Source organism: Macrotis lagotis, chromosome 1 (genome assembly GCF_037893015.1).
Source record: "Macrotis lagotis isolate mMagLag1 chromosome 1, bilby.v1.9.chrom.fasta, whole genome shotgun sequence".
NCBI classification, from domain to species: Eukaryota; Metazoa; Chordata; class Mammalia; order Peramelemorphia; family Peramelidae; genus Macrotis; species Macrotis lagotis.
Genome location: NC_133658.1, coordinates 656213013 through 656232143, shown reverse-complemented (window position 1 = coordinate 656232143; position 19131 = coordinate 656213013). Strand labels below are relative to the sequence as shown.

Below are 19131 nucleotides of genomic sequence, written 5' to 3'. Positions count from 1 at the left end.
TGTTTGGTAGAATTCACTTGTGAATCCAGGCCCTGCAGATTTTTTTTCTTAGGGAGTTCAATGATGGCTTGTTGAATTTCTTTTTCTGAGATGGGGTTGTTTAGGTATTTAATCTCCTCTTCACTTAACCTGGGCAACTTATATTTTTGTAAATATTCACCTATTTCACTTAGATTGTCAAATTTATTGGCAGAGTTGGGCAAAATAATTCTAAATTACTTTAATTTCCTCCTCATTGATGGTGAATTCACTTTTTTCATTTATGATACTAGCAATTTGGTTTTCTTCTTTCTTTTTTTTAAATCAAATTGATAGAGTTACAATTCTTAAGAGTTATGAGACTCTTTTTCCCATGCTGGGTTATTGCCAGTTTCATCTTATTGGATAGCAGTTTTTCTTCTTTACCCCCCCCCCCGCCCTTTTAACCTTTCCATGTATCTCTTGAACCTCCTGTTTGATGTCCGAATTTTCTATTTAGCTCTGGTTTTTTTCATCAGGAATTGTTGGAAGTCTTACATTTCATTAAATGTCCATCTTTTCCCCTGAAAGAGAAGGCTCAGCTTTGCTGGATAGTGTATCCTTGGCTAAATTCCAAGCTCCCTTGCTCTTCAGAATATCTCATTCCAGGCCCTTTGATCCCATAATATTGATGCAGCCAGGTCCTGCGTAATCCTTACTGTGGCTCCTTGATTTCTAAATTGTTTCTTTCTGGCTGCTTGCAGCATTTTCTCTTTCATCTGGTAGTTCTGGAATTTGGCCACAACATTCCTTTTCATTTTAGGTTCTCTTTCTGGAGGGGAGTGATGTATTCTTTCAATAACTATTTTGCCCACTGGTTCCATGACATCAGGGCAATTTTCCATCCCTAAATCCTGTAGTATTAGGTCTAGGCTTTTTTTTTCTTCAATGTTTTCAGGACAACCTGTAATTCTCAGGTTTTCCCTCCTCATTCTATTCTCGAGATCAGTAGCTTTGCTGATGAGGTATTTTTCCATTTCCTTCTATTTTTTCTGTTTTTTGGTTTTGTTTAACAGGCTCTTGCTGTCTCATGAAGTCATTAGTTTCCACAGATTCCATTCTTTTTTCTTTTAGTTTTTTTTTTTTTTGTAAGGCAAATGGGGTTAAGTGGCTTGCCCAAGGCCACACAGCTAGGTAATTATTAAGTGCCTGGGACCAGATTTGAACCCAGGTACTCCTGACTCCAGGGCTGGTGCTTTATCCACTACACCACCTAGCCGCCCCATTCTTTTTTTTTTTTAAGAGAAGAGTTTTCTTAATTTACCTTTTGTAACTCCTTTTCCAATTGGCCAATTCTATTTTTAAAAGAGCTTTCCATTTGACCAATTGAAGTTTTGAGAGAATTATTTTCTTTTTGCATTTACCCAAGGATTTGAGAGAATTATTCTCATTTTGTATTTGTCCTATTGTATTTTCCAATGATTTGTTTTCTTGATGCAAGGTATTAATCTTCTCTTGGGTTTCTTTTCCCAAATTTTCCAATTGATTTTTAAACTCCTTCATTATTTCTTCAAGGAAGTCTTTCTGTGATGGAGACTAGATCATATTCCCCTCAGAGGTTCTAGGTCTCTCTGAGTTAGGGTCTTTTCTTTCCATGAATTTTTCTATGGACCCTCTTTTCTGCTGGTCTTTCTTCACTGTATTAAGACCTTGAGTTGGGGAGGGGCTGGTTCACAGAGGTTTGGTGTTGGGATGCCTACAGGCTTTACTCACTGAGTATAATGTCTCCTGATAACCAGTAGGGGGTGCTAGAGGATTTACTTACTGAGTATAATATCTCCAGCTGGCCAGTAGGGGGCGTTGGACTCTCTGGAGTGTCTGTGACCTTGATTAAGGCCCTCTCTCTTGGCCTGCAGGGAGTGATTGAAGCTGTTAAATACTTTTGTCTTTGATCAATAGTGGGCTTTACCCTGGGGTGAGGTTATCTATCTCCCTATTGTCAGTTGAGGTGGTTCTGCTGCTTGGCCTTAGTGGGGCAGAAGTAGTCTGTAATCCTGTTTTTATGGGAAGAGGCTTCAGCTGAAATAGAGGCGTGGACTCTGAGTTCCTCCTGACCAGAGGAGCCCAGGGATGATGTCTGCAGCTCTCCTGCACAGAACTTCCCCTCTAGCCCTGCTGGCAAGCTCCCAAGGGTCAGAGCCAACACCAATGCCTCTGCTCCCTAGCTGACCCAAGCTCCCGTGGTCAACCAGGCTCTTGTCCTGCTGCTGATCAAGCCGGTCCAGTTCTCTTCCCCTCAGGCTCCTGGGCTCCAGCCCCACTGCTAATCAGGCTCATCAGGGCTAATCCAGCCTCCTAGGTTCTCCCCAGTCCTGTGCTCCTAGTAGAACCTGCCCTCTGCACCAGGACTCATCCACAATTGTAGAAGACAAATCCTGAGGTGGGTGAATGTTTTTTCTCCTGGCTTTTCTTTCTGGGTTTTGTTGATCAGATTTCTGTTAAGAGGTTTGTTTCATATTATATATGAGGGAAGATCAGAAGATTTTATAACTGTGCTTGTCTTCCCTCCACCATCTTGGCCAGAAGTCCCCAGGATGCCATTTTAAACCAGCGCCACCTTCATGGTACCATTTTTAAACCAATGCCACCTTCATGATGCCATTTTAAACCAGCAACATCTTCATGATGCTAATTTTAAACCAATGCCACCTTCATGACACCATTTTAAACTAAAACCACCTTCAAGATGCCATTTTAAACCAGTGCCACCTTCATGATACCATTTTAAACAAGCACCCTCTTCATGATGCTATTTTAAACAAGCACCCTCTTCATGATGCCATTTTAAACCAGTGCCCCCTTCAGGATGCCATTTTTAAAAAGCAGAAGTCATTGCCTCTTGCTCAAAAGCAGCATAATTAAAGGCCCTGGTATAAACAACTATGGGCCTAGAACTGCCACAAGGAAATGAATAGCAGGAGTTAGTCACAGGCATGCATTCAACTTGTTAACACATGAACATGTTTATTTGTATACAGGCTCACTCATATCTAGCTATGACTTAGTAAGAACTCAGGAAATACTGTTATTTTTGAAAATTAAGAATTTGGTACAATAACAGGATATCTAAAAAATTCTGAAACAACAGTGTTTCATAGTGTGGTTAGTGAGTGTTTTGAATACTTCATTTGTGAGACGCAAGATCCCCGTCTGAATTTGGTCAGCAAATCCTTATTGCCTAGAGAACTAAAACCTGGGAAAATTATAAAGGATACACTTTTGGTCTTGGAGAAAAATTAAAACTTTTCTTTACAAATTTGCAGAAATAAACCCTACCCACAAAGTTTAAGAGGAACCTGTCAATTCTTGAACAAAAATTAATGGGTATTTTATATATATATATATTATGGTATAAGACAAAACAAATCTTGTACATTAAGGACAGGATGTTAAATTAGTTTAAAATAAAGTTTTTATAGTTCATAATTAACTTCTTTGTTTTTTAAAGAGCTCCCTTATTTTTCTGATTTTTCCACTGGTGTATATTTAAAATATGCTTTGACAACAAAAGTCTGAGCTTTTTAATGGCAGCAACTTACTATTAAAATAAGCTCTCTTCCATTTTTAATTACGGCAAAATGATGTGAAACAATTTTAGGTCAGAGACATTCATGTACAAAATCCTAATCATGAAAACAGTAGGTGGTTTCCTAGCTATCTTGGTGACTCTGAAAAAGGCACTTATGATTTCCATCAATCAACTAGTACAATCATTTTGGCTCTCGTTATAGTTTTATGGAGAAAATATTCTGATGTTTTAATTTAGAGATATGGTCTCAAATAGCAAAGGGCTTAGTTAATATCCTGCTACAAGCCAGCCTTGCAGATTTGTATTGGGAATGGCCTATATCTGACTTCCTAAATAGAAATCTAAGTTATTAATGGCACACCACAAAATTTCTGCTGAGAAGGGAGAAGACTAGTGGTAAAATAAAAATAAAATATTAATAAAATTGACTTCTCTGTAGTCAGTAATCAGTAATCAAAATCAACTTCGTTTAAGTGAAGAAAGTCTATTTAATTTGGTAGTTTTTACTCAGAGCACACAGCCATAATCACCAGAGGCTACTTTCAGTTATTTTACAGGAATGAGGTAACAAGGCATTACTTACAGGCTTTTTGCAGCCACCAAAAAACTCAGGGTCAGAGATTGGGTCCATCAGGTATGATCGAATAATATTAGCCCGTAAACCTTTCGGTGCTTCATTAGTCATTTTTACTCCATTCTGAAGCACAGACACAGGGAAATTTGGAGAAGGGTAGCTTGTTAACCAAATTCGGAAATCTGGATGAGTTGTTTCTGGACTTAGGTCCTATAAAACAAATCAGATAGAAAGCAGTAAAGAAAACCTAAGGAAAATGAAGAAAACTTTTCAACATAAAGCTACTCCTGTCCCTGTACAATCTCCCTTAAAATACTCTTGCTAAAATAGTTTGTCCTAAGTAGCTTACAAAAGTATATGGTGGCATGGCTAGGTGGCACAGTGGATAGAGCACTGGCCCTGAAGTCAGGAGTACCTGAGTTCAAATTCAGCCTCAGACACTTAATGTGTGGCCTTGGACAAGCCACTTAACCCCATTGCCTTGCAAAAAAAAAAGCATATGGTTAACTGGAACTGACAGATTATAGAGAAATTTAAACCTGAGGTACATGAAGAGATTTTAGTGGGTACATGAACTTGGAAAGAAAAGATTACATCTTTATTTTCATTAACTTCTAAATGAAATTTGATATTTCCTTCCATTATGAAGTTGAAAAAAATTATTCTGAAAAGAGGTCCACAGATTTGTCAAAGGGATTTATGACATGAAAAAATTAAGAATCAGTGCTTTACAGACATTTTAGATTTTAAATCATCAAATAACTATAGTAGAATATAACTGAAAATTGTCCCTTTATTTTAAACAAAGATTGAGGTCTTTTTGACTTGTTTTCTCATTTGATGGCATCACATTGTTATGCCAGATAGTGAGTTCTGTTAGGCTCCATGGCTTACTGATGGTCTAGGATTATCATCTATGCAAATACATTCCCCACCATACTTGATATATTTTCATACAAAAACTGGAAATTACATCAAAGTTTACTCATTTATTTCTAAGTTTTCATATCCTCTTATTACAACTGTAACTGCTTATCTTTAAACTGCTTAAATAGCCCTATTAATTAAATGAAATTCAAGGGTTATGGAAAAGAATTAGGAAAGTTACAAAAGTGTAATTTCAGCATGGCACTTTCATTACAATTAAATTCATATACCAAAACATCTTTGGGCCTTACAAAGAACCTTTTTTGTATTTCTCTGATGTGGTAGACTGTGCTAAGCTGTAAATTCCATGAAGATACTGACTTTCATTTCTATATCTCCCCTCAACATGGGTTCCCTGAACATTGATGATATTTAATATTTGCTGAGTTTAATAAAAAAATAACTGAATAAAATACATTGTACATATATGTCACACTTGTTTTCATTTTATTCCCATCTTCTCTGAGTTTTTGACCTTGGAAGGAAGGATTAGTGATGTATTAAATGAGAAGATTTTATTGATTTGGCAATGGAACCATTTGCCTATATTAGATATCTTCTAACAAAACAAAAATGAGACTTGTGGGTATAGTGAAAGTCATGTTCATTAAATATGATGTGCATTTATTTGTGAATCTCTCAGGAAATATGCTCAACTCTTTTTACTTATGTATATTATGCATTCTTATTTGGAATGAGGGTAGTGCAATGCTCATGGAACAGTGGATATTCAACAAACGTTGCTGACTGACCACTAAGGACTATTCCACAGACAAATCCAACATCTAGATCTTTCTCATACTTTGTAAAAATCAGTGGGGTCACATGTAAACCATTTCTCCAAATTTATTGTCATCATTCTCAATGATATCATTTCTTGAAAACAACAAGCTTTTTTACCTCACAAACTTTTTCCAGTATTGGCATCCAAGATGTTGCGAGATGGCAGTTCTGAAGAACAACCCAGGTTCCTTCCTTGACTGCTTTCTCAATCATTTTCATAGCGATGGGCCCTTGGCCTTGACCAAGAGATAAGGAACTGAGTTTGGACCCCCCATATCCCTGCACACAATTAATATAAAAAGTTATCAAAATTTGAATATACACATCTAAATATTCTCTCACTCTGTATATGTGTGTGAGTGTGCGTGTAATCAATCATAAAATAATATTAATCAGATTTAATTTTGTGTCATTTCCAAGGACTGGGGAATAGTGGATCACCCTTTGAAAATTTCTTGCCTCGTGTGATTAGTATTTGATTTAAGGAGGTTAGATGAAGTCAGTCAATTCATGGAAGAACTACTTTATACAGTAATCCTGAAAATAAAGGAAGATTTCTTGGGAAATAAGAGGGTGTGGTACTACTGGACTAGAAGTCAGGAAGACCTGAGTTCAAATCTTGCCCAAGACACTCATTAACTATGTGACCCTGGGCCAAGTCACTGAATCTGTTTTAGCTTCAATTTCCTTAGTTGTGAAACAGGAGGTAATAAAAGCACCTGTCTTAAAGGGTTGATATGAGGATGACAGGAGAGAATATATATATAAAGCAAATGTTATTTATTATTATTTTACACAGGTTTAATGCCTAAAGGTATTGGTAACAAGGAGAAAAGAAAAACAATAAAGGATATTTTTGACTTGAGATGAAAAAGGATTGACTATTACATCATTATGATCTAATTCATAAAATCAAACTTTAATTTTCAAAACCAAATAGAATTTTTATATCCCATAATGTAAATTTTTCTAATTTATAGTTCTTTTTTTTATCATTTATTGAAGAAAATAAGGATTAAAGTAGGGAAAAACTCAGAAGACAGTGTTAGTATCAGAAAGATGAACCATCCATTAGAAATTTCAAATTTGAAAAGCTCTAAGAGATTTTAAATAGACTAAGTCTACTCTATGGTTTTTGGAAGAACTTCTAGTCATTTGGAAGAATTCTAGTCATTTTGTCTAGAAAGCAAAATTTAGAATACATGTCCCATTTAACACTGGTTCTGATTTCTAAAAGGGAATCAATAAAAAAAATATACCTAGCACTTAAGTCCACTGCATTCATATTCTTCTGTGCCTTTCAGAGAGGGTGGCACAAGATCCACTTATATCCTCCCTGGTGCCTCTATCTTTTAGTTACTTTTTTAGAGTCTGTGACACTGGGGCAGAGTAAGAAGGAAATGTGAGCTAGAGACCCAGCAGTATTTTCTCTTTATTTCTAATGCTCATGTTCATCTATGAAAATAAAAGGGAGAAGTTCTAAGCCAGGTTCTTCATCACTGGCTTCTACATGATTCAATTATTACTTTGACTGTTGGTGAATTTATGGCATCCATAGGGGTAGGATCAATCAGTCAATCAACAAGCATGTAATAAGTGTCAATATGTATCAGACGCTGTTAGGATCTGAAGAGATTTTAATTATGCAGCTATGTCAGAGGATTAGAGAAAGATGTTAGTATACTGTTCCTAGATTTACTAAATAGCAACTAGAGAAGTCAAGAACAACTAGAGATGTCCTGCTGTTTTAGAGAGGATGAATGCACACCCAGTTAATCTCCCTACTACAATATATCTATAATTTGAGCCTTTTAGTAGAAAGGGTTCTTCCTTCTGATATAACAAATTAAAGGAGGAATTCTCTTTCCTAAATGTCCATACATTTTCACTTGAGTGTAACACATAAGTCTTCTCTGTGTGAGTGCTGCCTTCATTCCAATAGATCAAAACCCTCCTATGAACTGGAAGATGGTCTTTGAGTATTCCTATGGCTGAAAAATTCATCACCCTGAGACCTGAGACCAAGGGGATGATGAAGCTCCCTAAACTTTTGGGTTGACCATCAGACAACATACTAATTCATACTTCAGGCAAGTCTTTTCAATTTGATGTGATTTTTCAGAATTTGCATTGACATGGTTTTCAAGAAACAAGGGTTATTTCCACATCACAAAGAACATACTTGAGTGGAAGTTATTAACTTTACCAATTCAAAAAATGAAATATTTCATTATACAAATTTTTATCTGAATAAACAGGAATGCCTGTAATGCATTATGATGATGGATATTTAATGTAACCATCTTTTTTTTTTTGTTTTTATTCTGATTCTTTCTTAGACAAATTTCTGATTCCAAATACAGTGCTCTAGAATGAAAGTATCCTATACAATGTTAAGACATTTTTAAATAGTGAGTTTATGATTTTTTTATTAGACCATCAAGATACAGATTTGGACATCTAACCATTTCTCCAATTTGTCACCAGAAAATCATATACTGGCACCTTGTTTGGCATTGCTAGAGTGTTGTGGTGCCTTGATGATATGGAAGGGACCCACATCCATATGGCCAAGAACTTCCACAGCATCCAGGTCACTACCAGAAGTCCTGTTTCCTATTAAATCAGGCCATGCAATGGTAATGGTTCTGGAAAATGCAGTGAGAAGAATGCCTTTGTATAACCTTCTCACTATAATCAACATAATGTGCATGTCATGTCACAATTCATGTGATGTCATAGTCTTTTTAGATTATGGACAACTATCAATCACTTTGAAAACTACAAATTATGTGGGGCAGCTGGGTGGTACAGTGGATAGAGCACCAGTTCTGGACTCAGGAGAACCTGAGTTCAAATCTGGTCTCAGACACTTAAATAATTGCCTTGCTATGTGCTCTTGGGCAAGTCATTTAACCACACTGCCTTGAAAAAACAATAACAACAACAAAACCAAAAGAAAACTACAAATTTTTAATTTTAAAAATTCACAATGGTTGCAAAACAAGGAGAAATTTAAATTCTCCCCTAAGGGATAATAAGAAAGATTAAATCCTACTATTATTGAATTTATCTTCCCATTCAGGTATACATGACAAGAAATTATGCTGCAATTTTTTGTGATTTTAAAGAAATGTAACTTTTACTGCTTGGTTGTCCCCTAAATTAGCTGGTCTCCTGACTATATTTAATTTGCTGCTGACATAAGTCAAGAATGGGGTAGACTTTGACCTTCATTGGTACAAAGAGTTTCCTTACTTGGGAGTCACCCATACCAATGAAATCACAGGTCTAGTCCATATCCTTAATTTTTCCTATACAAAAAGAAAAATAGAAAGGGGTGGATCCCTCCCTCTCATTCCCTGATAAGCCAAGGGTAAGAAAATTAAGATAGAGAAGCTGCTTCAGTTTCAGTGAGAATTATATCCTCTGCCACAGATCATTGTGGGAGTGAACAGAATACCACAGATATAAGGAAACTTTAACTTATTTCCAGGTTAGGAGCTAACAAGCCACCACCCCTATACTTTGAAATTTCTATTATCAGTCTTACATTATATGTTTTTAGGGGTCCATGAGCCTGAGACCTCTAACCTTTTTAGGGACTCTATAGAAGCTATATGTACATGACTAAGATTTATATTTCAGATAAACATTTTCTTAATTAGGAAAAAACATCTAACATGATATGTAATCTATATTAAAATTACCTGATCATCAGCAAATTTGAGAAGGGCTGCCATTGGATCAGAACCAGGAGAAAGTACAAAAATCAATGGTGCACAGCAATTACTATCTCCAAATGCTTTGGACAGATCAAATGGTGGTGGTTCAATAAATGGACGGCCCAAGTGGGCAATTATAAATTCTTGTACCATTGGAATAATCTTTAAAAAAGCAAAGAATGGGCTTTTAAAAATTAAATTTGTTTAAGAAAATTTGTTGTTCAGAAAATGGGTATGCTAAAAACCAAAGACCTATTTTAGAAGAATACTCATCATCTTACTCCTTTATGCACTGTTATCAAATAGTTTCACAATATTCCCATTTTTATAACTACATTTTACATACTGAATATATATGAAGAGTATATTTAAAGTAGTTGTCCATTTTGTCAGCTGCCCTGCTTCTACCCACCCAGACCCTTCATAATTCATCAAACCTTCAGAATCCAAACCTAAACTCTGGAGTAACTAATTTATTTGACTGAAGGACTAAGCTGTCTTGATTGTGGCAGAATGAATGAAGACTTACTAGGCATTATTATAACTATAGCTGGCCTCCAAACCATGATTCACATCCAATCCATTTGGCTGTTCACTGGCTATCTGCTCTGTTTCTAAGAGTGCTAATCTCATTCCCCACTAAAGTGTAGTAAGCAGATCAATTCATTCTTCTATAGATCAACTCACCAATCCTAAAACTTCCCTGACCAAAATAACCCAATGGCCACCATTCCCTTTTATGTACTGTCTCTGTCACTGGAAAGGAAGCTCCTTAAAAAAAGGGGCTATCCCATTTTTTATACATATACTACTAGGCTTAACAGTACATAGACTATAGGAAGTACTTAATACATTTTTATTCATTCTTTGTATTTAGCCAAGATTACTATAGTATGAAACTATTAATGTATTAGCTGTGGAGTAAAAAATAGACATAATTAATATGGAGAAGAAATTTTTATCCAAGGATTTTCAATCTATATTTTACTATTCATAAAGAACTTGATAGCTGTCTTCTAGAAATTAAAATACATGTTTATAAAGGTACATATTACACTGGAATAAGATACACAAATATATACTTTTTAAATGCATTCATTCACTATTCACATATAAGAGATTGGGCTATTATAATTATGGACAAAAATTCTCCATGGATTACAGAGGAGTGGGATAATAAGGCTTCTTCCCTGATTAACAATTCACACACGGTAAGAAACTTTTTTCCTAATCTCATAGAATCTCAATGTTGAAAAGGAGCTGAAAGATCACTTCAGGGGTGTCAAATGCAAATGCAAACAGGACAACTCAAATGGCTGGCCCCTTATTGACTTAGAAAACCACATATTAACATTATCTATGTTCTATTGCATTTTTTAGGTTTTTTTCCAAGGCAAATGGGGTTAAGTGGCTTGCCCAAGGCCACACAGCTAGGTAATTATTAAGTGTCTGAGATCGGATTTGAACCCAGGTACTCCTGACTCCAAGGCTGGTGCTTTATCCACTATGCCACCTAGCTGCCCCTATTGCATTTTTATCTATTGCAAAATTATTTCCCAGTTATATTTTAATCTGGTTTGTGCAGCACTCAGGAGTGTTGAGGCTGCAATGCTGGGTGTGTGACATCTTTGATTTAGTTTATCCTGTATCTGAACAAGAATCATTTCTACAAAATCTTGATATTTATCACCTATCATTCCTTTGAAGACATATAGGAACAGATAACTCACTACCTCCTAAGACAGCTTATTCCAATTTTGGATGATATCTTCTTATCTATTTATCCATTTACATAAATATAGCAGATAGAAGGTGATTTTTTTGTTTATTTATTTTCATTTTGTTTTGCTTTTGTGACTTCAGATGGTATGTTCATGAACTATATGAAAAGGAAGGTGTTCGTTAATTAAGGTTCTAAAATAAATTGGTATAAAAACTGCCTAGATTTTTTTTTTAAAAAACTCTTATAGCTCAGAGGAAGGGAATGACATTCAAATGGTATGGAATGAGGTAAGAAAAAAATCAAAGTCATAAGGAAAGAAATTTGGATTAAAGAAAAAAAAAGAAAAATTTGAGTATTAATTAGTTTATAAGGAACTATAGGATATTGAGTAGTGAGTACCTTGGCGCTTGAAAAAGTGAATACTAAACATCCAACTTTATTAGTCTTGGAATTGTCTTAATATAAGGAGTTACTTTGACCCATTCAGATTGGCATCCAGTTTAGAAATTATGGCTTCACTGTTGGAACTCTGGTCATGCTGGTTTTTTACCACACACTAAATATATAAACACTATATTCCTCAATCCTGCTACTTTTTCTTTGACTCAGACCTTGGGCAAAATTTCACTTTCTCATTTAATACTGTTAGATAAAATGAAAATAAATTGCCTACCATATACAAGGCATCATTGATGAGCCTATGAGATGTTATTTCCTCTCCCATCTCATCATGTCTACTCATGACTAAAATACTGAAACTTGATGGGCTTCTTGCTCTAGGTGAGCTAATAATATCACAGAAGACTATACAAACTATTATTTTCAAACAGCTTTATCTTAAATGATAAAATAGATAAAATAGTCGAATGATCATTTACTAAATACTGTATATGTAGCAGCACACTTTGCTAGATACTAAGCTGTTTTTCTTTACATAAATATGCATTTCTTTTCACTCACAGTTTTCAAAGTTTCCTTCAGCAACTTTTATGCCAACTACTATAGCTATAATCTATGACTTAGTGACTGCAACCTTGTGACTGCTCTGTTAGGTGGTAAAAAATGGCAATGGAAGGATACAAGGAAAATTTACCCCCTGGCTTCATGAAGATTATACTCATGCAGATTTATTATTATTAAAATTTATACTTTTACCAGGTTTCCATGGAAAAGTAATGAAATAAATTTGATTGTAGATAAGTAAAGCTTATAAGCTTAGGCTCTAGTTAGTATTTTAAAAGCAAAGATTAAAACTTAGTTTATAGGTAGAAAATAATTATTATGATTCTTTTTTTTTACTGGAAGAAGAAAATAAAGGGTTTTTTCTATCAAAGTATCAGTAAACTTTACTGTAATTTCCCTCAGAATTTAAGTAAGGGACAGAAAAACTAATTAAGGCTTCTATCCATGTTTCTCCTACCCTCACCTGTGTTATTTGGCTAATGAAAAGCAATAAAAAAATATTTCTATGTGAGAGCATAAACATTGTTTGATCTTTGCCTTAGAAAAAGAATTACCATCTAACAGCCTCTCAATTTAGGAAGATATATAATTTTCACAACTTTATAAGAAAAATTGCAAATGTATTCCTGAAAATATAAGTGGGAGAAGATCATGTTGACTTTGGTTCTTGGTTATAAAATAATTTGGTTGTGGTATTTTGGTCATTGACACCAACTGGTATAGTAAGAATAGAAATAGCAAATATCCAAAGAAGGTATTTTGCATGCATTAAGTGGTTTCATTCCTCTACTGTATTGGAATAAATTGCTATGATCTAGTGACTTGAAAATGTGATCAATTTTGAGTTCAGAAGGAAAAGAAATACTTTTCTTTTCTTTTTTTTTTTTTGGTAAGGCAATGGGGTTAAGTGACTTGACCAAAGTCACACACAGCTAGGTAATTATTACTTGTCTGGGGCTGTATTTGACCTCAGGTCTTCTTGACTCCAGGGTCAGTGCTCTATCCACTTTGCCACCTAGCTGCCCCTGAAAAAAAAATACTTTTCAATTTTTATAGGTAATCTTAGGGTTAAATAAGGTTACTTGAAGAAAAGCCATTTATCGAGGAGAGCCTGGCTATGTGGTAAAGAAACTGGGCATAGAGTCAGGAAGATCTGACTTCACTTCTGATCTCAGACATTTACTACCTGGGCAAATCACTTAATCTATGTATGTCTCAATTTCTGCATCTGTAAAATTGAGATAATCACAGGCCCTCTTTCCCAGGTAGGGAAGGATCCAATTTATCCTTATGGTGAGGATCAAATGAGACAATAATTGTAAAGTGCTTAGCATGATGCCTGAACACATAGTGTTGTTATGTTTGGTTGTTAGGAAGTCCTGAGTTTGAATCTCAACCCTTACAAGCTATGTGATCCTGGACAAGTCAATGGGTCTCTGTTTATTTCATTTTGTTCAGCTGTAAAATGGGGACAATAATACCAACCACTTGCTAGGGTCATTGTGACAATCAAATGAATTAATATTTGTTTTTTAAAATTAATTAATTGATTAATTAATTAATTTTTAGGTTTTTGCAAGGTTAAGGGTTCAGTGGCTTGCCCAAGGCCACACAGCTAGGTAATTATTAAGTGTCTGAGGCCGAATCCGAACTCAGGTACTCCTGACTCCAGGGCCGGTGCTCTATCCACTGCACCATCTAGCCACCCTCTTGAGTTAATACTTGTAATGTGTAATATTTCTGTGGCAAAATAAAGAGATAAAGAAATAGAGGTCTCACATCAAATGAGATATATGTAAAGTACAATAATATATAGCATATATAAATATGCAAACATAATATATATATCAATAAAACATTTATTATGTCATGAGTTATTGTTCAGGTAGGAAGAGGGGAGGAATTTACATGGGACTTCATGGAGAATACTTGGTCTTACAGAATGAATGTTGTCATCATTCCCACCTGCTATTTTTTTCAAGGTTATACAAGTATGTTAAATAGAGTATGACATTGGAAAGTTATCCAGATACAAGAAGGGACAGCTGAAAAATTTGTATTAAATGAAAATTTGGTGAAGAATCTGGGGATAGTTATTCTAGAGAAGTCTTGGTGGGGCACAAGGGCTATCTTCAACTATTTAAAGTTGCATTTAGAGCTTTGAGTAGTAGTTTATTCTCATTGGAGGTCTTCAAGAAAAGGCCAGATGACTCTTATCAAGTGTATTAGAGAGGGAATTTTTTTTTCAAATGGGGTTGAACCAGATGTCCCTTCTAACTGTGAATCTGTAATTGATCTTTTTTGGGGAGAGAGTGTTATAATATAGAGAGTGTTATAATATAGAATTTGTAGCCCAGTTTCTACTTGAAAAATCAATCCCAATTTCAAGATGAAGTTTTTAATGTTTAAATGTCCTTGTGTGTGTGAATTTTGCAAGGAACTAACTTTTCATCATTTTCTTCAAAATGATAGTCATTGCAAAAGCATAAGAATTGTTACTGTGTGCTTCTATTCAGTATTTTAAAATCATAAATAATATCACTTTTGTAGATGACTAAGATTAGTTTTATCCACTACCCAAAATGCAAACTTACCAGATATGATCATATGACCAACATCTAAATCATCCAAATGATGATTTTGGTAAACACATAATATTGGAGTCTTTAAGAGTGATCAGAGAAAACTATTATACTATTCATGTCAGAACACAATCTGGCCATATAACATATAAATGAATGCTTCTAGTTAATAGTGATTACACATATTCCCCAGTGACCGCTGTTGGAGTTTGTCACATTTTGAGTGTGATTAAACCTGCACTGTGACTCATACTGGTTTAATAGGCATTACACAGTGAATTGATATAGAGATTCATGAAATACTACAATTTTTGAAAAACTTTTATTTTTTTTATTGAGGAAATGGTGAATTTAAAGAGTATTTTCTCATTCACTGTATGTTGAAGACTAAAAAATTTCAGAAGCCGTAACTCTTGGTGCTTTTTTTTTTTGATAATGGAAAAAAATTGGATGATCTAACAGTGGAAGAATATCATAACCTGGAAATGGAATTGATGATTATCTTATTATGTATTAGTATAGCCAGGATTTAGCACGGTGTCTTTAGTGCCTAATGTGGTAATCTGTACAAAGTAGGCATCCTCAAAATGTTTATTAAGCGAATGTTTAACAGGAAATGTAACACAGTATAAAAACATTTCATTTTGAGTCACAGTCTGATACTTACTAGCTGTATGACTATCAACATATCATTTAATCTTTCTGAACTTCAGTTACCTCAGGAACTGGGGGTGAGTATTTAGCTTACCTACTTCACAGGGTGGCGAGGAAAATACGTGGTTAACTTTTAAAGTGCTATGTAAACAATGAGAGTTCTTGTTAAAAAATACATAGATAAGGTTTGTGTGGGAGCCTAGGAACATTTCAGAGGAAGCAAATAATTCCTATAAGCAATAAATTTTATTATTTATTAAGGGATGAGTTATAAAAATTTTTATACTTTTTGGGTAAAGTGACTTTCTGAATTTTAAACTTTTAGAGTCACAATGCAAGTATGTGGCTTAAAAATGTAGTTCTGGGGTAGCTAGGTGGTACTAGGTGGTACAGTGGATAGAGCACTGGCCCTGGAGTCAGGAGGACCCGAGTTCAAATATGGCCTCAGACACTTAATAATTACCTAGCTGTGTGACCTTGGGCAAGTTTCTTAAATCCATTGCCTTGTAAAAAAAACTTTAAAAAATATAGTTTCTTAAATATGTAGACCTTAATTTGTCATTAGAAACTGGAACTCCCCAGAGGTAAAATGATTCAGAGAAAGCATAAGATGATTTCAGGGTTTGTTAAAGAATTGGTGAGTAAAAGAATCACTTCATACTTTAAGTCTGTGGATTGTTGGCATAACTAGACCTTTCATCCATATAGATCACTGTTATGTAACCTAATGTAAATATGACCTGGGTCCTAAATTATAATTCAAACAGCAATTCTGGTGAGGTCATTTGAATTTAGCCAGGCTCTTCCCCTAACAATAAGAGCCCATCATCAGCTTTTAAATATATAGGTAATTGAGTGCAAGGTGATTAGCTGATATCTTCTTCACTAAGCACAGGAAAATCTTGATATAAATTATATAGGCTAGATATGAAAAAAAGTCTGATGAAGTTTTTAAATGGCTAGAAGGCAAGAATTCTTCCTTGATAACTCATTTATTCAAGATGTTTTAGGTGTGTCTTAAATTCAGTCTTTATTACCCTTTGAAAAGCCTTAGTTTGTAGTATTCTCAATACATTCTCCTACCATATACACCCAATGTTTATTTTAAAGGATGGTTAAAAAAATCACTATTTTATTATCATTCATTAATCATTTATGGAGCACCTAATACAAGCAAAATCCTGTCTTTTATTTGAAACATAGTGGCTATATAGTCATTTAAAGCTTTGAAAATGTTTAACTAGTTTCTTCTTTTCATAGAATTTAATTCGGCAGAAGTCTAAGATATTTGGAAGGAGAAATATTTAAAATAAACTAACATCTCAGAAGAGATTTTATTTTGTATCAGACATATAACAATTCTTGCCTAGCCTAAAAAATTGTGAAGATTCACACTTCTTTCAAAAACAAGGGGAACTGAATCTTTGAAGTACTGCTATCCTTAGGTGATATTTATTTTAAAAGCACATTTCTTGGTAGTTAGGATAGCATTTAATAACTATTATAGGCTGTAGAAGGTGAACCCAAAATATAAGATCAGATATGTGAACACAAATCAAATAATTCACTAAGTGAGCCAATATTACAACCACTGAGGAGGATCAGAAAAATGACAAGAACAAAATTAGGTTATAGAAATATTGAGAAAGGGCAGAGTAAAGGCCAGGCAAAATAGTAGTTTATCATTTCAAGTTATGAAATTAAATTTCTATAGCATAAACCCATTCTGAGTGGTTTCAGGGTTAACATAACTTCAACATACCAACTTTTTTATATTCTTATAGTTTTCATATATAATCTATTTTTTGTGACTAAAGGACTTACTGTGGGGAAATATAGCCTTGGATGGCATGGATGAAAGAGGTACTTTAATTTCAAAGTTCAGATTCACATTTACCTTGTCAGGTCTCAGACAGCGAATAATAAGCATCTTTTGAAAGTCATTTATTTTCTCTTCCCATGGTTCAGGAAAGGACTCATGCTGAGGCTCCTATAAAAATGAAGGAATCAAATTGACTCAAATCTAATTACAGAAACATTCTTTAAATTATAACAAAGGAACACAGATTTAGAAGTTAAAGGGCCCTTAAAGGTCTTACCCCACATTTTACAAATGAAGAAATAAGGTTCAGAGATAAAGTGACTTGTCCAAGGACACACTCATAACTAATCACAGAGACATTGCAACTTTAAAGCCATTCTCTTTTCATCTTACAAAGCTGCTTCCGAAATGAATTTCTTTTTCTAAATTGGAAATTTGATGTGAATAAGTAAACCAGTAAGAAAGTTTGTATAATAACTAGTAGAGAATTTAGATAATATGATTCTAATTTTTATAAAAATGTATTGTGATTCCTAAGCACAAATCACTATATTAGATATTGAGGCTATAATGGGGAAAAACCCTAAAATAACCAATCATGGTATCATGAAGGAGAGATAAATATTTAATACAAAAATATTATGGCACAAGGAAGTGCCATAGAGGAAGTAAGGTTAGGTTTGAAATCAAAACGTTTGGGTTCAAAAACTGTCTCACTGTGTGACCATAGAGAAGCCATTTAATCTTTTAAGCCCTGTTTCCTCATCTGTAAAAAGGGTATAAAATTAATTATAACATACTCTTCACAGTGTTGCTAAATACTTAGCAAAAACATAAGGGAGAGCTCAGTATACACACCTCATCCCACAGATAATGAAATTGGTCTGCCAGAGTAAATTTCACCACTCTGACCAACCTGTGAAAAATTCACTCCTCAATTAATTATCTAGGCTAACCCTCAGAAACCTGATTTATGTTCTCACCAGGTCCTAACATATCTTGTGCTCTACTGACATTGAAAGATCCCCTCCACATCACAATAAGACATAAGAGAGGTCCAGAAGTAAAAAGTGTAAATGAAACTTAAATAACCATACCACAAGCTAGTGATAATAGAGTTCAGAAAACCAGGTAGAAAAGGGAATGAGTTCAGTGACACGAGTCTAAGAAAGGTAGGTTTTGATATATGATATGACACAAGTGTATCAATTTCTAAAAGAGTATTTAGTTATTTTTCTATACAAAATTTAATTTTCTAAATTCTGAAAATATTAAGACTCAAAAGTTTTTGTCTAACTTTTTGTTATTTAAACATCTAATAAGAGTGCTTTGTGAAAATTATGTTGGAATTAATTTTCTTTCAAATTCTAGTATTTCAGGAAAAACTTTTTGATGTTCATTGTTTCTCCTTCATGGTTAAGGAAGACCAAAATAACATCACAATATCAGGTGCAATGTATAATGCAACCATCTGTGGTTGGTCATATCAACACAAGCCTAGAAACTCTTCCATGGTCAGGCACAAATAATCCATATGATTATTTGGGAGGGAGAAGCCTCTAAATTTGTGCATTTCATATTTCTTTTGAGTTACCACAATTCTGCTTTGTTCATAGAGCATAGTGCCTTCTTTGATGCAGCTGTGATGCGTACCATGCTGGGCAATCCTTTGCCATTGAGTCTCATAATCAATTCCAAAGATCTTTGGATAGACTTGGAGAGTATCCTTGTATCACTTCTTCTGAACATCATGTGGGTGCCTACCTTACGTGAATTCTCTGTAAAATATCTTTTAGGCAAACATACATTTGATACTTGAACAACATGGTCT

At 34.5% G+C, this 19131-nt stretch overlaps 1 protein-coding gene across 9 annotated transcripts in view; it reads right to left on the bottom strand.

The window, feature by feature from the left end:
- DNAH7 (dynein axonemal heavy chain 7) overlaps window positions 1-19131 on the bottom strand; it is a 271696-nt gene that overhangs the window by 68496 nt on the left and 184069 nt on the right. For 7 of the 9 annotated variants that reach the window (XM_074215444.1, XM_074215439.1, XM_074215445.1 and 4 more), the window contains 4 exons: window positions 17376-17468; window positions 9542-9718; window positions 5949-6110; window positions 4131-4331 (listed from right to left, as the gene is read on the bottom strand). In XM_074215444.1, the coding sequence (XP_074071545.1) occupies window positions 4131-4331; window positions 5949-6110; window positions 9542-9718; window positions 17376-17468 (633 nt within the window). The remainder of the gene's footprint in view (window positions 1-4130; window positions 4332-5948; window positions 6111-9541; window positions 9719-17375; window positions 17469-19131) is intronic. The other 2 variants (XM_074215442.1, XM_074215441.1) reach the window with 2 other exon arrangements.